The 12,667-nt window shown below is 36.0% G+C and overlaps 1 protein-coding gene across 1 annotated transcript in view; it reads right to left on the bottom strand.

Moving 5' to 3' along the window:
• Nucleotides 1–887: 887 nt before the first annotated feature.
• The window catches only part of CACNA2D3 (calcium channel, voltage-dependent, alpha 2/delta subunit 3), a gene marked incomplete at its 5' end in the record, with an annotated part of 97,377 nt that continues 85,597 nt past the window's right edge, over nt 888–12,667 (bottom strand). Inside the window, 3 exons of the mRNA XM_010153524.1 lie at nt 888–1,297; nt 2,177–2,259; nt 2,699–2,811. Of these exons, the coding sequence (XP_010151826.1) occupies nt 1,205–1,297; nt 2,177–2,259; nt 2,699–2,811 (289 nt within the window). The remainder of the gene's footprint in view (nt 1,298–2,176; nt 2,260–2,698; nt 2,812–12,667) is intronic.

Below are 12,667 nucleotides of genomic sequence, written 5' to 3'. Positions count from 1 at the left end.
ATATTGTATTGTTAGAAGGTAACATTATTCTCTTGACAGCATTCTACTTTGTATAAAACTCGAAAGATGAACTGAGAGATTATCATACTTCAAAGACCAAGATCTTCAGCAAACATATCCACAACAGGGACATTACTACTGATTTGCAAGAGGAATATGTTCATTATACTAGGGGTAGGATAAATACCTCCCTTTCTTTAGGATTTTAAAATACTCAAAATCTTATCTTCTCATTTCCCTTACAAAGAAGAACATAAGGCCTAGGAAAAAAGCCCATGCTGGTCTTCATCTCTGCCCACTGAGGGTGAGCCTCAATGAATTCTCAGAGAAAATTGTAGTGAGTTCAGCTGACGCAGATGTGCTGTAAGTGAAATTTTCTCTGCTTATGAGTGTCCTCAAAACAAGCTGCTTCTAGCTGACATGACGTCTACAGGGCAGAACACTAACAGAACAGTATCATCCTTTTATATAGGTTATTTTACATATCTTCCCACAAATTGTAACAGATGAAAAGCATTTAATTTTGCCATTTGCAACAAAATCAACCAATTTGACCTAAAGCTTTCCCAAGTTAGGGAAAAAGCTTTAATCAGGCTTTGGCTCACTTTCCAAATGTGGCTGAGATGTTTTATAGCTATTTCCAGAAACCAAAACTTCACTATAAATCAGCACAGCATATTACCTGCTCAGCTTCATACATGCACATGTGTTTCCTTGACTTCTTAATAAAAGGTATTCTGCCTTATTATAAGAGCTAACTCCACACTTCACTAAATCTTTTCAGAAATAGGCTAAAAGCATAATAAAACATCTACCAATTATTTTATTCTCTTCCCATGATTAATTAACGGAACAAATATTTATCATACTTAAAATACACTCTGAAATTGTGATTTTAATATACTTTATTGAAAAAGTACACAGTTTTAAATTGTTTTCAATGGGACAAAGCAATGGTCACCTCTATCTACCAAGTCCTTTTTTGATGAATCATGACTACCATATGCCAAATTCACATCTGCATGACTTGCAAAATAAAAAGATAAATCTTTTTTCAACATATCTTTAAGAATTTATATCACCAACAGTTTAAAATCATGAAATGCTGATGCTCTGACTATATTTCATGTCCTTTACGTTGCACCATTTCCCAGGTCACAGTTTATCCATGTATTAGCATGCCAATCAAACACATCAGTCAATGTCACCTTGAGAAAATCGTCAATAGCAGAGGAAGAATGACAAGAGGAGGTTTAGCACTAAGGCCTGAGACACCACCACATTCTCTTGCATTTTCCTTAAAAAAAAAAAAAAAAGGAAAAAGAAGAAAAAAAAAGAAATACAAGCGATTACACTCAACTCTGATAACATTATTATTTGCCAGACTACATAGGAAAGAGAGAATTGGTGCAAACAATGAACGCCATGAACTAAATACACTCAGGAAGTAATACAGGTATACCTTTTCATTTGAACAAGTTTAGATTATAAGCTGAAAGTGAGCATGGTCAACAAGCATTCCACAGTCCTCTCCATGCCATATTTTAGGTCACATTGTACATTGCATTACACTATCGAAGTCATAATACTCCATAGTAAAACATATGTCTATGAACATATGCTGTACAAGCCCCTGTAATCCTGTCCTGCTCTCCATCAGATCTCCTTGGCACTACACAAGTAAGAGTACTACGCAGAACACAGAGTAGTAAATGTGTGTAGTGATCCCTCCCAAGCAATACTAAGTGTAAACATGATGACTATAGCATGACAGTTGAGGTACTGAAGCTAGTTACTGGAAAAAAAAAAAAAAAAACCAAAGCAAAAACCATTAACAGCACAAGGTTCCCAGCCATGTCTAATGAGGAATCTTGTGGTCAGTGCTTGAGCCAGAGTAAGTTCTCAGATAATCCTTGGCTGCCAGTCTGTGCTCACATCCTGCCATGTTCTCTTATGTGATACCAACCAGTCTACAAAAGTGGTAAATCAAGCCATTGACTACAAGAGTACTAGGAAGATTTGAAGCACCTACAATGTCACTCATTTTCCCTACTACTCTGTTCCAAGCATTCAGATTACTTGATGTTTAGATAGTTTTCCTACCATTTATTTATTTATTTAAGAAATTAAACATCTACCATAGTCTAAAAGAATGGAAAAGGAGGTAGAAACTTACTTCAGGGTGAAATCCATGACAAGATTCTGGGCGTCTTCTTATCTTCTGAGATTTTAAACGTTCGCATTTAAGGGATTCATTATGTACAAGGTAGTTAAGGAGAGGTCTTCTGAGCATTGCATTTTAATGTCCTGAGTTTATGTGAGTGTTTTCAAATGAATATAGTAAAAATCTATATTCTTTATGTTATAAATTCCAATATCAGGAGCTCCATTCTCATAAGGAAATTGCATGTTTAGTGCCTAATTCGAAAGATGTTTAGTTAGAAAGATGACCACTGCCTCATGATACTTAAATACACACATAAGTGTGTTTAATTTGTGTTGGCTGTTCAAAAAAGAAAAAAAAAAAGTGAATTCTATTTGAAAGTAAGTAAGAATACATTCTCAGCTGGTTGAATTTCAAACAGCCCCAGCACTTGGTAATGAGTAAAGATGTGATCTTAAGTCATGTATTGCAAGTTTTACATTTAAAAAAATTCAATGCTTGCATCTCTTTAAAAATTTACAAATAAAAGGATATACCTTATTTCTATAGGTGCCATGGTAATAGGTGGGACAGAATCACAGAAGCATTCATTATCTACTACCACCATGAAGAGATTGCTGCTTGGGATTTGCTGGATAACAAAAGACCTGCAAATTAAAAAGAAATCAGATAATGGTGAATTTACCTGTACTTCTGAGCAACAGGTTTTGTTAGGGTGTTTTTGAACTTGTCAACAACAGCTGTATTACGCTGACAAAGATAATTTATACATCATACTACATCTCCACACTTCACAGAAGTAGAGAGCTTTGGACAATACTTCCCTGAGTTCACAGAACATGGTGGTTCATTCTGAGATGTACATGACATATTGATGATCCAGAGGTTTTAAGTACTCATGAAACCAATCCGCAGAAATAATGAAGGCTCTTCTGCAGCCACAGAGAGATAACTCACGGTCCCAAACTTTAGCCTCTACAATCACATTCGGACCTTTATTCACACTGGGTCTTGCTTGAAGCGACATGAACTACTGAGAAAGATGTCAGCTTTCATCTGTCCTCTTGAGACTTATTTTATTACTGAGCCAACAAAACAGAGATTAAGCCTCAAAGTCTTCCTAAGTGGGGAGATTTATTTTAGAATAATGATGACTATATAGTACAAATATGGTGATAACTCAGCACCACATTCAAATTAAGACAAAGTGGACAACTCAAAAGGAGACCATGAAATAAAGACATTGCTTGTAAGAAGGAAAGCACCCAGGGGAGAGCAGGGAAGGATCCTGTGGGCACTATTCAATGATCCACATAGTTACAATGAGCTGAACTCATAAGCACATACCAGAGCAAAAAGTGGGAGGAGGCAGAGCCAAATAAGCACTGTTTAGCCTTTACTTTGAAATTCAGGACACACTACAAAGAAAGGCTTTAAGGCTGAGACCCAATTCTTGATAAATTTTTTAAACAACATGTCAGAATTTAGATATTGTATCAACAGAATATCTGCCATACTGAATATCATTGAAATCTGGCAATTCCAGTAATTAGGTGTTTTTCAGTGTGGTATACTGGTAAATGTACAGAACATGAAGTGAGGTTTTGAGCACGAAGATGATGTGGAGAGAAGCATATTTTCCCTAAGACATCTTTATTTAAAGTACATATTGTCTTACTAAAATATCTCCCTGCTTTTTCCAAAGATCACAGAGTATGAAATAGCCAAGGGGGCAGGGAATATTCAAACCTAGCTTCAGAAAAAAAAAATTTGGAAAACTTACTATACAAATGTTGCCAACGGAAAGATTAAACACTTTTCAGTATTTTTTAAATTTACTGAACCTCCATTAAAATTACACTTAGAGTGATCTGCAATATGTTAGCTTTATGTTTATACATTAAATATACATTTATGGCACAATGTAAAAGGCTGAACTTTATAAATGTACCTACCAAACAGCTGCAGCATGTAGCAAGGCTGACATCATTGTAATGGAGTATCTGTGGCTTTGTGGATTTGTGTGTGGGAGAAATGGGGCCAATAAAAGGAAAGGAGGGAAAATCTTTAACAGACAATAAGACCAAAATTGTACTGCATGAATTTCTCAAAAGAGTTACGAATAAATCAAACCTTAAAGGACAGAAAAACATATTAATTTTATTCCCAGAAATTGGCATAATTTGGATTTTGGCAGTCTGAAACCTGTATTTGTTGTATCTTTAGAAGTAGGTCAGAAAAGGACCTGAAGGGCATAAAGTGTTGTAACAACTGGATGCTAAATGATCCATTTGTCTTTTTGATGTGAGGGGAGTAATCACTCTTCTGCTGTACCTAGAGTGTGCCTGACTCCAAGTACTTTTGTGATAGTGCCTTTTTGCTGCCCCCAGGGAAATACTGAAGCCTGTGAGAAAGCATGTACCACATGGCCAGGCTTAAAGGTGCCATTTAATGAAAGGTGGGCACATATCCCGGGGTGGGGGCGGGCATAAGGGCTGTACAATATAGGCTACTGCTTCCCCAGAGAAGACAGGACAGGAGAAGTAAAAAAAAAAAAAAATTTGGGAACTTTTCCTGTCACATCACCTTGTTGGAATAAAAAAGAAAGCACTTTAATCCAGAAGCAAGTTTCCACTATAGAGCTATGATGTTGAGTAAATTACTTCACGGTTTCTCTGACAAAACAGTCAAAAACTACAATGGTTTGTAGGAATTAAGTGATACAGAAATTTTTGCTAGACCTGGTTATTTGGGGAATGTAGTATATGCATGAATTGAAGGAAATTATGAATTAAAGGAACTGAAAAGAGCAATATGTTAGGTTAAGTCAAAAAAAACTTTTCTACTTCATGAATTATATGATAAATATTGACTAATTCCAGTGATTCAGTTTACCAAACAGTAAACATTCTTATAAATCTACAGTCTGCTTATCTAATACAGAATTTTGTGAACTGTGTAGCCATATGGTGAGTGCCACAGAGCACATAACTGTCATCTAAAGAGCCGTATAAAGAGGAAACTTTTGGCTCACTTCAGGTTTTTTTTTCATAGTGCATAACAAGATATTCAGTAAAGTGGTACAACCAGCTTCTCATCCACCATACTAGAGGTAAATACAAAAGAATATATTCTCTTCCACAAGCAGTAAATGAAAGTTTTCCCTTTCACAATTCTCAAACATAATCTTGAAATGAAGTTGTAAAGCCCAGTGCATGTCCTCACCAGCTATTCACTTGTGAGGTCACAGGCAAAGGATTAACATATCAACAAGTGAAGAGAAAGGATTGAAGACAGAGATTAAGTTGAGCAAATAATTAAGGGAAAAAATATTTTATGTGCAATTTAGCTTTCTTTTCTATTAATAGAATGTGCATAAGCAAATTATACTTCTTTCAGCTGCTGTAATTTAAGATCATTTCACAGTCATGAAGTATTCTTACCCTCACAAGGTCAATGGCAAAGAAGTTTCTGCCAATCAGGACCACTGCAGTTGCTCTGTGACTATTCAGATAATTCACATGGCACTGCTTCCGTGACCAAACTGGATAAACCACACAATCATCCCAGCAGCAGGTCTTCTGTTTGAGTTCAACTTTCAGTTTCCATGGCGACTTGTGCATGCATTTTTGAAATTCATTTTCAGTGAATGTTCATGCCAGTAAAGTCTAAGGAACTGAACATTCAAAGAAAACAAAAGGTGCATACAGTCAGGACGAAGGCTTTCAAATACTGAAATATTCCATGAAAATGTTTCATTGCATATGCCAAGATTCAGTTGCAAGGGAGAAAAACCTATAGCAAAACAGCTTCCATGACTGCAGCTGGAAATAAAGTTGCTGACAAAGTAATGAAAATGGTCTTGTCTTTTAAGTGTGCCCCACTGTGAGTCTCTAAAGTTTATATTACAATAAGCATTTCTGAACACCTGCTGGCTTAGGCTGTCATTTGTGTCACTGGCAATATGGGAGCCAACTCTCAGGGACAGAGTAAGGGGGCTCATTGAAATTTATTGCTGGATTAACAACCAAAATAATGTCTATGTTCAATAGCCTATGTTTAATATTATTGAGAATGTTTCATGTTTAAATGATAAAGCTCTTTTTGTGTTAAGTAATGTAAATCTTCTAATTTTAACTTCTTCCCTTTACACCAGTATCATCACCATCATTCGACAGTGACAACACAGGAAAAGCCTTGCATGTGTCTCCACATATAAAATGGAATAAACTGTTGGGGTTCCTGTTAGGTTGAAGCCACATTGAGTCAATAAGGACTTTATTAATAATTTCTCCTCCATCTTCCATCCACCAAGGAAATAGTTTGGGGTTTTTTGATGTGGAGGCTCAGAGACTTAAAACAGACCTAAACACAAACTACTTCTTCACTTGCAGGGAAGGTGAGGAGGGAAGATATTTAATGCTTGAAAGTGCTAAAGAGAGGAGGAGGAAGAAAACCTAGTCATGCCACACTATTTTGTTAATGAAGAAAAAAATAAGAATAGAGAGTTAATTTCCAAGAAAGTCTGTATTTTGAGGCAGAGAATTATGTAATGCTTTTCTCATATTGCACATGCTTCATCTGTTTCTTTCTATCCTATTTCTGTATCGGTCCGTATAAAAACATCTGTACAAATATCATACAAATTAACTTGGAATATAAAAACATCATGCTTTACTTGGAAAGAGGAAATATTTGCTCAAAAATGCAAGTATTTAATTATCTGTTGCTTGAAAATTAATTTTTCATTGTGGAATGAAACAGGAAAAACTTGGAATTCAAGTACATCTCCAGTCATAATTATATTTGCTGAAGTCATGCTTATGAAGGCATGATAAGAAAGCACACTTTTGTGTCTAGTGGTTAAATGACTCTTCCCACAGAGAACCAGTTCTTTCTAATTTCTTAAGATAGCCTAGAATTTGGAAAGCAACATAATAGGACTGTAATACAAATCTAGGGCAGTCACACCAGCTGCCTTTATGCATGTAACTCAGGTTCTGACATTAGAAGGGTAATAGTCTCCAACTTTGAACAGAGTACAAGCAGAGACACAGACTATTCAAGGATAATTCAGAGCAGAAGCTTGGCTTCGTGATCTGAATCATCTGCTGCAATAGGGTCTTTCTCTCTCTTTAGTGGCTGAATAGTGATTCTGCAGAGAAATGCACCCTGAACAGGGTGAAGTGTGATGCCTAAAGCTAAGTGCAGACTACAGCACCTGTTCTAAAAGAACCAGCAAACTACCTTCAAACCTGTTTGGTTTGATTTTTTTTTCCCAATTTGAATCTCTTCCTTTGCTTGTATATATAAAATTTCTCATGTAGATATATATCATTTCTTCCACAGACTATGTTTAAAAAAAACTCCAAAAAACGAATTTTAAAAATGTCACCTCTTTTTCCTATTATAAGAATTATTTTCTCCTGCAAGGAGGAATAATTAAAAAAAATCTACTCAGGGCAGTAGAAGAGTAGGGACTGAGCTGACACTGCCCTTTTTCTACGCTGTGTGCTTCTTTCTCTTCCTTTCATCTTCCAGCCTCTGAACCTCTGGGGTGGCAAAGTATCAATAAGGCAAGTGGCGGAGGGACAAATTTCCCCGGAAAGGAGGGAGATGTTCCAAGACAGGGGGAAAAGGCAGGGACCATAGGACAAACAGTGTCAGCACCCTGTGGGAAAGGGACAGAGGGAAGAAGGTTATTGCTGCATCAGACAGCTTTGTTGTGGGGCCTCTGCAGTGTGTCTCCTTAGGGATTTCTGAGCATCATCCCCATAGACGAAACCAGGCACAGCAGTAGCAAGGCAGAACTAGACTCCGTTTTCTTCCTGACTGCTGTAGTCATGAGGCTGATACATCTCCCAAAGTAAGAAAACCAGTTTACTGGCCACCTTGAAGATCACACCCTTGTGTAAATCTCTTATTTTCTTGCTTAATACAGGTCATTGCTTCACTACAACTACTTGAATCATACGGTGCAAAATAATCTGTATGTGTTAGGCTTAACATGTCATCTCAGAAATGCTGCTGGCTTCACCTTTTCTTTCCTAACCATGGCTGGATTCATAACAGGCAAAGCTAAGGTAATTTAAATTCAAACATGCAAGAGATGTGCCTTGTTCAGCTAAGCAAACTTAACCTTTACATTGTGTACTCTCTACTATTTGACTATAACATCTGCTATTAAAGGAAATCGATATTACTGTTAAATAGCTTGATCTCTGCATTTCCATGCAGGAGACAGAATACATTTCCTTGTCGACTGATGTTAAGTTCGGAACAGGATATAAACTGAACACAGACCTGAGGTTTCCCTACTAATAAGCAGCTACTCACATAGCCCCAGACACACCCAATGTTAAGGAAACGTGTTGAAGGCAGCAGATGCTGTATGGGACTGAGGGAGGGCCAGACAGCTGTAGAGAGGACACAGTTGTATTAGACTGTTGAGACTGAGATTCCCAGATACCATCATCGGGTCACTTGCACTGAATTGTTTTCCTTTTCCTGTGTTACAACCATGCTGCCGCTAGCTGATGGCCAGCGACACTGCTGCACAACTTATTTCAACAACAAAGAATGGTAATAAACCTCCTAAATGCATGCAGAAATCTCTGATTTTCAGATCCATTTTCCCCTTCTTTCTTCATACAGTCACAAAGATTGCAAAGTGTTTGAGGGAACAAATGAATGATAAGCAGCACCAACTCTGAAGACACTTAACATGGTAAGACTACAGCTGAGGAAGTAAAAAATTTAGAGAAAATTTTTTGCCATTATCCTGCAGAATGGAAGATACTTCTTTGCACTTTGAGGATGATTTGAGCACAGCACCAACATTTAAATAATTCAACTTGTTTAAAAACAATGCTATATGTTTCTATTTCAAACATAATTCTTATTTTCTCACAGAAATACTGCATTTATTGTGCTTTGTTTTAAAACACTTTTATTCATAAGTAAGGATTACTGATCTATATGTTGTGTTTTACAAACATACATTTTTAATTCTACAAAATATGCTGGTATTTTATCTGTGCTCATGACAACAGATACTGTGTAGTAGAGTATGTGGTCACAATAAACACATGAATGAGGCAGGTTTTTAACCTTATAACCATTTAAATGGCTATTGAAAATCATCTTTAATTTCATTTTCAGGAACTTTAACAAGCTGATTCAAAGATGGGGAGGAAAAAAATCTAGATGTGCATTTTTCCTTTGTTTCTCTAAGGAGAAACTTAGTGACCATAGGAACACTTAAATACTATTTTTTAATGTTACAGTCATGACTGGGGGACTTACATTATGACTAGAATAATATCTCTTTTTTGTGTTAGCAGATGTCACTCCTGTACATACATAATCATATCAATTATTTTTAGGAGGCAATAGAAAAGATCTTTTAGCTACCAGTTGTTTTGCCCATGTGGATGCATACTAAAAAGCACGAATGAATTTCACTGTGAGTATTTTAAACTGAAATAAACTGAGGGCCATATTTTCAAATGGGCAACTCAAAACACATGTACAAAGATGGGAAAAAATAGTCTGAATTTCTATCTTACTTGATTCAGATAGCCCCCACTGGGTAATCCAATGCTCGAGCATCTCTGTAAATTCAACCATTTCCTTTCAAGCCTTTCAGTGTATTTTTTGAGTGCAAACCTGCATTAATGAAGTATTTTGGATTAAGATTAGTCGCTACTTTGGAATTACATTTTGTATCTGTCAAATTTGATCTTTCATATTTTTTAGAGAAAGAAAAAGCATACCAGCACCAGGGTAGAGTAAATGGAAAATATTGTGCACTCTGTACTCAAATATGTATTACTCACATAACTGTTGGTTGCAAACGTTCAACCCTAATGGTCTGGAACAAACTTTAAGCATTCAACTGAAGTGCAGATATCCACTGAGCTGTTTCCCAACTTCTATCATGTGCTTTCCAGGCTGCTGGCTACATTTCCAACCCACATTTCTCTCACTTATCACATTTTTTAAATGAATGAATGAAATGTTTATATCACAGTCGAATTGTGCTACTTGGTTTTTTTTAAAGTGAATGATAATAGAGAATGGAATATATTTAATGCAGTTTATAAAAATAACATATATGCCAATAACAACATTTCTGAGAACTGGAGCAGTTAAAGGATAAGAAAAAAGTAGCTAGTGACCCTCTCATATAAAGACAGATAGATAAACTCTCAGCCTCAGGCTAGTAACCTGACCCCAGGCTAGCAAAATATTGCTACCACGTATAGCCTGACTGGCTGTAGCACAATTTGGTGTCAGTACACACACACCTACTCAAAGCAAAGTTTAGAAACAAGGATTTAAATTAACAATATCATCCTCATCATTCGTATATCTGCTGAAGTCTTGCAACCCCAGGGAGCTGTGGCAGGGTTAGCAACCACTTTGTTTCAGACAGGGAAGTCCAGAAGTGTCATTCCTCTTTCATTATCAATCAGGGGATTCTTTCTCAAATTAACTGATGTTCAGATAAGAGCAATTTACTAACTGTATATTAGAAATATTGCAAACATCCAAAAAGCTTTGAGGGTACAGAATTTATGATGAAAAAAGTATTTTGTGTGACAGTGCTCCTAAGCTTTCTAGTCCAGGCATAACTGGGTGTCCATAAGCATAGTGGGTACCTGAATCTATGATAAATTGCTCACAATGAACAACAGAGGAGATATGGTAATTGACACAAAGCGAATCATGTCAGAGGTCTATTAACTTTTTTCTGTAAGTATAAACTTTAGCAATGATTGAGAAGGCCCCGTCTGAAAGAATGAAGTACACTGATGGTAATTGACACAAAGCGAATCATATCAGAGGTCTATTAACTTTTTTTTGAGAAGGCCCCATCTGAAAGAATGAAGTACACTACATGTCATCTTCTCCAAAGCTAGTTAAAACTCTATGACATTTTAGGTAATACACAAATGTCCCCTGCATGGCACTCAGATGTAAGATTCATGTTGGGTTTGCAAGTTAAAAGCTATTAAATATCTATTACACTTTCAAATTCTTTATAAAAGGATGTGCTACATGTACAGGTGCCTAAAGTCATGTTTGCATTATTTTTCATCAGAGTATAATATGATTATATTATAAATTGAAATGAATTTCCAAGTCCTAGCAGTTCTTCACAAGTGTGCTTGGCTTTAAAATTGTCACTGCATGTTTTCCTATTTTAGTGAGTTTTCCTATTCCAAGCCATCTTTGAGATATATATATATATTGCAAGTCAATGTAATATGACATTCACACAACTTTTTTAATCTCCTGTCATTACAAAGCATCCTTTCATTGTTTCATCTGCTATCTATCATTTTGTTAATATTTATTACTGCTTATTTAAAATGCAAAATTATGTTAACTTTTAAGTAATGGTAATTACATTTTACAGCACTTCTGAGCTTAACTGTGAATAGAGAATGGGTGAGAATCACCACCCTCCCACACAGAAGTTTTATATGTCAAGCAGTTCAGCTCTAGGCTGATTTGAGAGAAATAAGTAAGGTAGTGGGGAGTTAGGAGAGTACATCTTATACTAAAACCAGAAAAAAACCTTACAGTGAAACTAATGATCACATTAATAGATTGAATTGCCAGGGAGCTGACACATGTACCTCCAAGACTTTACAGAATTTATCAATGGACCACACGGTCAGTATTATGAAGTCTCCTAATGAAAAAGGTTGTTCAGATCAGCAAGAGAAGAGCACTGTGCATTTCCTCATTTTTCTCTTCCTTCTACAAAGTCCCCTTCTCATTCAGTATACATTCCTTCACATTGATAATGCCTTTTTAAAAAAATTTAATATGAGCAGATTTTTTTCTTTTTTTTTTTTCCCCATTGAATATACTTTTTCTCCTTTGATCCATAGTGATTCTTTCATTCTCTAACTTTTTTATGACGGTTATAATGCCAAACAAATTGAGAGAGAGAACCTGAATACAGATTTACATGGTTTTGTCAACTAAATAGACAAACGCCAAGTTTTTAATTTTTGGGGGGAACACTGAAACAGAATCTGAGAATAATAATGAAAGACTATTTCCAATGTGAGGTGGCATTTTGTGTATTAGCAACTATGATACTCCCAAATTCACCAGGAACACTAAAAAAGTTCTGAAACTAAAAAAGGAATATAGAAATTCCTTGTCTATTTAAAAACAAAAAAAAACAAGCAAACAAACAAAAACCCCCACCCACCTTGCAAACTGTTCAAAGAATTGTTAAACTAATGTCTGTCAGGCACCGACCTGTCTGGTAACATGTATGTCTTGCCCTATTATTTTATATCCCTATTTTCTTAAATGAAAATAGTAATTTACAGTGTTTCCTGAACTGGTCCTTCAAAATATACATTATCAAAGGGTAGAGTTAAATTACCCATTCAGTGACTTTAAACTGCACCTGCATGACAAACGTTATAATCACTGTTGCCTTTGGAGTGGAGAGGAAGTTACTCAGCATACAAT

This window comes from Eurypyga helias, unplaced genomic scaffold (assembly GCF_000690775.1).
Source record: "Eurypyga helias isolate BGI_N326 unplaced genomic scaffold, ASM69077v1 scaffold12096, whole genome shotgun sequence".
Lineage (NCBI taxonomy): Eukaryota > Metazoa > Chordata > Aves > Eurypygiformes > Eurypygidae > Eurypyga > Eurypyga helias.
This window is presented reverse-complemented; position numbering and strand designations above follow the sequence as displayed.